The sequence below is a fragment of the Gouania willdenowi genome, chromosome 6 (genome assembly GCF_900634775.1).
Source record: "Gouania willdenowi chromosome 6, fGouWil2.1, whole genome shotgun sequence".
NCBI lineage: Eukaryota > Metazoa > Chordata > Actinopteri > Blenniiformes > Gobiesocidae > Gouania > Gouania willdenowi.
Genome location: NC_041049.1, coordinates 72196824 through 72203612, shown reverse-complemented (window position 1 = coordinate 72203612; position 6789 = coordinate 72196824). Strand labels below are relative to the sequence as shown.

General features: G+C 46.3%; 1 protein-coding gene across 1 annotated transcript; it reads left to right on the top strand.

Annotated features, from left to right (window-relative positions):
• The first annotated feature begins 5253 nt into the window (after nucleotides 1-5253).
• LOC114464315 (trace amine-associated receptor 6-like) lies at nucleotides 5254-6355 on the top strand. Its single transcript, XM_028448351.1, has 2 exons — nucleotides 5254-5426; nucleotides 5545-6355. Exons 1-2 carry the CDS (start codon nucleotides 5254-5256, stop codon nucleotides 6353-6355), a joined length of 984 nt encoding a protein of 327 aa, XP_028304152.1.
• The last annotated feature ends 434 nt before the right edge of the window (nucleotides 6356-6789 follow it).

Sequence of the window (6789 nt, the reverse complement as noted above, 5' to 3'; positions counted from 1 at the left end):
GGTGCTACGTACGCGTCAGATTTCTGCTTCCAGAGAAAGTTGTGTAAACAACAACCTTGTCTGGATCCATGCAAATAGTTGTCCTGAAAACTCTAAAGCAAATTGCTAACATTCCAAAAGCATTCTCCACATGCGGCGTGCTCTGGAACGACGGTAATCGTCCTCCGACTAACGTCTAGGTTTTGAAAGGGATATGGCTTCATGAGATCTGTTCAAAGCATCATCACCAATGAACATGAATGGCATCATATCATCAGTGCCTGGAAGGGTATCTTGAGGGGGGAAGTTCAGCATTCCTGTGTCTATGGCGTCTCTCAGGTCAGAATGTGTGAACACTGCACAATCTGACACTCTTCCCTGTGTCCCTGCACATATACAAACTTGTAATTGGCGTCAACCACAGCCATAAGTATGATGAAAACCTTGATTTGTAAATGTAAAACATGCTTCCACTCTTGGCAGGGGTTGAATGAAGATGTGTTTCCATCTATAGCCTCTAAGCAGTGTGGAAACCCTGCCAATGGCCTTCCACTGTGTCTCAGTCCATGGTGTCTGTGGAACACAAGTACAAGGTCATACATGAAATGAATCTGTGGTCAATTAATGTTTTCCTTTCTTAACACATTGAGAGTAACAATGATTTTAAAAAGCCAATAAAACAATAGATATTTATAATGTAATGTAGTTGGAACGATAATCATGATCAAAAATACCTAACAAATTGTCATTGTTATTATTGTCAAATATTCACCTGCATTGCATTATAAATATAAGTTTTTTATTGATTTTTACTGCCTTGTAGCAAATTAAAGGAATGCATTTTTTAAAATATTAAATTCAGTAAATTAAGGTTTTGTTTTGGACCATTTGGATATAGTATAATATTTACCTAATTTGAATAGCATATGTATTATCATTAATTGTATTATAAGTCCAATTGGGGGGTCCGTCATGTGATACCAGTCAGGACTGGAATGGATTAACCCATATAACTTTTTTAGTGAACTGCCACCTTAACGTGGTGGGGTTGTTTGACTGCCCGAATGATCCAAGGAGCTAAGTTGTCTGGGGCATTATGCCCCTGGTAGGGTCTCCCATGTCAAACAGGTCCTTGGTGACAGGCCATACTAAGCGCAGTTCAGAAGACCCTCTATGGACTTTATAAAAGCAAGGACCGTGACGTCGCCCGGTATGGTGCAGCCGGGGCCCCACCCTGGAGCCAGGCCTGGGGCTGGGGCTCGAATGCGAGCGCCTGGTGGTCGGGCCTTTGCCCACGGGGCCCGGCCGGGCCTAGCCCGAAAGGATGACGTGGGCCCGCCCTCCTGTGGACCCACCAACCGCAAAGGGATCCGTAGGGGTCGGGTGCAGAGAGGACTGGGTGGCGGTCGAGGGAGGTTGCCTTGGTGAGGGGGGGAAGGAGCCTGAGCTTGTGCGGGAGGTTGAGCGGTACTAGCTAGATATAGTCGGGATCACCTCCTCGCACAGCTTGGGCTCTGGATCCCAACTTCTGGAGAGAGGCTGGACGCTCCACTTCTCTGGCTTTGCCCGCGGGGAGAGGCGGCGGGCTGGGGTGGGCTTGCTTATTGCCCCCCAGCTCAGACGGCACGTATTGGAGTTCTACTGGGGGACTTCAACTCCCACATGGGCTGCGACAGTGAGACCTGGACAGGGGTGATTGAGAAGAACTGCCTCCCCGATCTGAACCCTAGTGGTGTTTTGTTATTGGACTTCTGTGCTACTTACACCTGAGCCACGGGGCGACCGTGGCTCAGGTGGTAGTGGGTCGTCTTCTGATCGAGAGGTTGGGGGTTCGATCCCAGTACCTGACTATGTGTCAAAGTGTCCTTGGGCAAGACACTGAACCCTAAGTTGCTCCCAGTGGTCGACTAGCGCCTTGCATGGCAGTCCTGTCCCACTGGTGTGTGAATGTGAGAGTGATTGGGTGAATGACCTGATATGTAAAGTGCTTTGAGACTGTTTCAGTGTGGGGATAAAGCGCTATATAAATGAAGTCCATTTACCATTTACCATTTACAGTTTGTCCATAACAAACACCATGTTCGAGCACAAGGGTGTCCATAAGTGCACGTCGCACCAGGACACTCTAGGCCGGGGGTCGATGATCGACTTTGTAGTTGTATCATCTGATCTCCAGCCGCGTGTCTTGGACACTCAGGTGAAGAGAGGGGCTGAGCTGTCAACCAATCACCACCTGGTGGTGAGCTGGAGTCGCTGGCTGGGGAGGAAGCCGGTCAGACCTGGCAGGCCCAAACATGTGGTGAGGGTTTGTTGGGAACGTCTGGTGGATCCCTCTGTCAGTGTGGTCTTCAACTCCCACCTCCGGATGAGCTTCTCCCAGATCCCGAGGGAGGTGGGAGACATGGAGTCCGAGTGGACCATGTTCTCCTCCTCCCTTGTCGATGCGGCCGTTCGCAGCTGTGGCCGTAAAGTCTGTTGTGGGGGCAATCCCCGAACCCAGTGGTGGGGCCCAGAAGTAAGGGATGCCGTCAAGCTGAAGAAGGAGACCTAACTGGACTTTTTGGCTGGTAGGACTCCGGAGGCAGCCGAGAGGTACCAGCAGGCCAAGCGTGCTGCAGCCCGCACGGTCGCAGAGGCAAAAACTTGGGTCTAGGAGGAGTTCGGAGAAGCCATGGAGGAGGACTATCGGTCTGCCTCGAATAGATTCTGGCAAACTGTTCGGCGCCTCAGGAGGGGAAGCAGTGCTTCACCAACACTGTTTACAGTGCAGGGGGGGAGCTGCTGACCTCAACTGGGGATGTTGTCGGGCGGTGGAAGGAGTACTTTGAGGGTCTCCTCAATCCCACTGCCACGTTTTCCGATGAGGAAGCAGATGCTGGGGACTCAGAGGCGAACTCGCCCATCACCCGGGCTGAAGTCACCGAGGTGGTTGGAAAGCTCCTCGGGAGCAGGGCTCCATGGGTGGATGAGATTTGTCCTGAGTACCTTAAGTCTCTGGATGTTGTAGGACTGTCTTGGTTGACACTTCTCTGCAACATCGTGTGGCAGTTGGGGACAGTGCCTCTGGACCGGCAGACCGGGGTGGTGGTCCCTCTCTTTAAGAAGGGGGATCGGAGGGTGTGCTCCAACTACAGAGGGATCACACTCCTCAGCCTCCCCGGCAAGGTCTACTCCAGGGTGCTGGAGATGAGGATCCGCCCGATAGTCGAACCTCAGATTCAGGAGGAACAATGCGGTTTTCGTCCCGGTTGCAGCACACTGGACCAGCTCTATATCCTTCATCGGGTGCTCGAGGGTTCGACCAACCAGTCCACATGTGCTTTGTGGATCTGAAGAAGGCGTTCGACCGTGTCCCTCGTGGTGCCCTGTGGGGGGTGCTCCGGGAGTATGGGGTCAGGGGCCCTTTGCTAAGGGCTGTCCGTTCCCTGTATGACCACAGCAGGAGCCTGGTTCGCATTGCCGGCAGTAAGTCAGACCTGTTCCAGTGCATGTTGGTCTCCGCCAGGGCTGCCCTTTGTCACCGGTTCTGTTCGTTACTTTTATGGACAGAATTTATAGGTGCAGCCAGGGACCGGAGGGAGCCCGATTTGGGAACCTCAGGATTTCATCTCTGCTGTTTGCAGATGATGTTGTTCTGTTGGCCTCATGAAATCGGGACCTTCAGTGTGCACTGGGGCGGTTTGCAGCACGTTTGGGGTTAAGCTAGCATAAAGTACTTATATTGGGACCTCAAATACGTTTTTATTTGCAGGGCCAGTGGGCTAGGTAAGGAAAGATTCACTGTTGAGAGCGATGGGTCGACCAGGCCCCGCAGTGGATGTTGTTTGTTTCTGAGGTTCTCAATGTATGTGCTTTATATACTGTAGGTGCACATAGACATTTAGGCACATTGATAACAATTAATAATAATGGCCAAATTATAGTTAAAGTGATTTATTGATATGGAATTAAAATTGATAACTACAGGACTAAAACAAGAAATTTAAATTTAAAATAATACTAGCTTTCCTATTTTTGATTGATTAATGGATTTTGTAAAATCGCTAAAAAAGCTAAGTTGATATTTGGTGTGGTTCTTATTTTTCCACACTTTGACTTTTTCACAGTAGGAATAAAATTGAACATGATTAAAGGGATGTCATAATTTACATTTTGTTGTTCTTTGCTTTATCGAGGCTAATTAGCCTCGAGAGGACGACTGAAGTGTATTAAAACATTTAATGTGTGATATTAAAGGTTTATAGTCCTTTTCATTAAAGAATTTACTTCAGTCTAGAGTAAACTATAGGTTAGCCAAGAGGCCCTAAACTTCCATGAGTAATCCTACAAGAATGTGGATGGTGCTATGGTTAGATGGTAAAAACAGGCCTTTAGACTCTGTGTCCAACATCAACCCTCTGGAGTAATAAACAGTGAGACACCCTGGTTTGACCATTGAGGGGAGTTGTAGGTTTGGGACAATGACAACGGTGTTAACCGTTATCAGGAACATGGGAACCTATGATCTGTTCCATATGTGAGACTTGTTTTTCTCAAACATTATTGGACTTTGAGGCACAGGCCATTTGATTGATAAGACTGTTTTTCTCTTATGATGGTTTCCAGAACGGGGCGGTTTTCTTATAGGGTGATGAGCTAATGTTAAAGGTGGAAGGACTTACTTTGAAATATACATGTGATTACAGCCTTTGTCCAGCTCAGAGCTTTGCATCAATTGTTCAGCCATTCTCAGCACGCTTCATTTTTTGTAACCTGTTAGGACTTTTGATTGTATTAATAAACTGCATATTATTTACAATTCTCTGGTCCCAAAGACTTTTTTCTACACCACCACCTTTTTGTGATCCCATCCACACCACAAGAAACAACACCAACGTGTCGTGTATAGACGTACAGTGTGAGCAGTCAGATGATGTCAGAGTGTCGGTTCGTACAGTGTGAGAACATGAATCGTACATTCGATTGAAAAGATGGCACAGTGTATCCTAGCCTTAAGGCTAGCTGGCCTTCAAGGTGAGGAGAGGAACGCTGACACCTTTAGATTTTAAATAACTTTGAAGTAGAACATCATGTTTGGAGAACACAGTTAAAGTGATGCTTCCACAGGGAGCTAACTCAAACAAAATGATTTCAGCATTACGTAATGTGTAGAGCAGGCGTCTCTGAGGGAGGTCCAGTCCTCAGGTCCAGCCTCCACATCCCTGTGTTGGAGCAGGAATAATATATCAGTTGTTCATCAGAGAGGCTGAGTCAGAACATCATCTTCTCCTCACTATGAGCACACCTGATGAAGCTGAGCTCTGCTATCCACACCTGGGAAACTCTTCATGCAGGAGGATCATGCGTTCTCACTCAGCGTCTGTGCTCTTTCACATCATCCTGTCCTTCATCTCTGTGCTCACTCTAACCCTCAACCTGCTGGTCATCATCTCCATCTCACACTTCAAGTATTAACATGTTGTGTTTTATGACTTGTTCTGTTGTTAGACTCCTGCTGTTTTCTGCTTTGATGATAATTGTTGTATCATATAATGATATCAGTGTGTTTCTCTCTATCTCCTCCAGGAAGCTACACACTCCCACCAACTTCCTCCTCCTCTCTCTGGCTGTGTCAGATTTCTCTGTGGGGTTCGTCTGGGTTTTTATGATCTTCCTTATCAATGGCTGCTGGTTTTTAGGTGCAGACTGGTGTGTTTTTTATGTAGCATTAGGTTTTATATCAACCTCTGCTTCAATAGGAACTGTTGTTCTGATATCAGTGGATCGTTATGTGGCTGTTTGTGATCCAATGCACTATCAAACTAAAGTCACTAATAACAGAGCTAAGATATGCATTGTCCTGTGTTGGGCTGGTTCTGCTCTGTTTCACTGTCTGAGGCTAAATAATATTATAGAAAATCCAGGTGAGTTTGATTCCTGTGCTGGAGAATGTACAGTTTATGTCCTTCCTGTTGCTAGAATTATGAATGTGGTTTTTACTTTCATAATTCCATTCAGCATCATAGTGGTCCTGTATGTGAGAGTGTTTATGGTGGCTGTGTCTCAGGCCCAGGCCATGCGCTCTCATGTTACCGTGGTGACATTTCAGAGTTCACAGAAGGTGAACAGGTCAGAGCTGAAAGCTGCTAGAGCTCTGGGTGTAGTGGTTGTTGTGTTTATAATGTGTTTAACTCCATTTTTCATTGTTTCATTTACAGCAGGGTTGGGAGTGAAAACTGCACCATCTTACATTTTTGTTCTAGGTCTATTTTTCTTCAACTCTATGCTTAACCCTGTGATCTATGTGTTTCTGTATCCCTGGTTCAGGAAATGTGTGAAATGTGTTCTTTCTCTTCAGATCCTGAAGTCTGGCTCCAGTGAGGCCAACATACTGTAAACATACTGTAAACATACTGTAAAGAGGAAAAGTCACTGTAAAACTGTGGTGAATGTTTTTAGAGTTCTGTTTACTTTAGCCATGAATAAAAAGAAAACACCTGCTGATGTGTTGTTTCTAGAAAATGACTTCACACATTGTATTTTATATGTTGAAGTCAAAACTGTTTATCATCATTAAAGTTAAAACCAACGTGGGGATGTTTTACAGTGTATGATATTGTTCCAGAGGAAACGAATGTACATTAATCACACAAACATTCTTGGTGGAGTTATTGATCTAATTTTCACTTTCTTCATTCCAGTCACCATCATAGTGTCCTGTATGTGAGAGTGTTTATGGTGGCTGTGTCTCAGGCCATGTTACAGCAGCAAAACCTTATGGTTCACAGAAGGTGAACAGGTCAGAGCTCTGGGTGTAGTGGTTGTTGTGTT

Coding starts and splice junctions, on each gene's coding strand:
- LOC114464315 (XM_028448351.1), top strand. CDS start 5,254: ATGAGCACACCTGATGAAGCTGAGCTCTGCTATCCACACCTGGGAAAC. Junction 5,427..5,544: donor ATCTCCATCTCACACTTCAA/GTATTAACATGT, acceptor TATCTCCTCCAG/GAAGCTACACACTCCCACCA.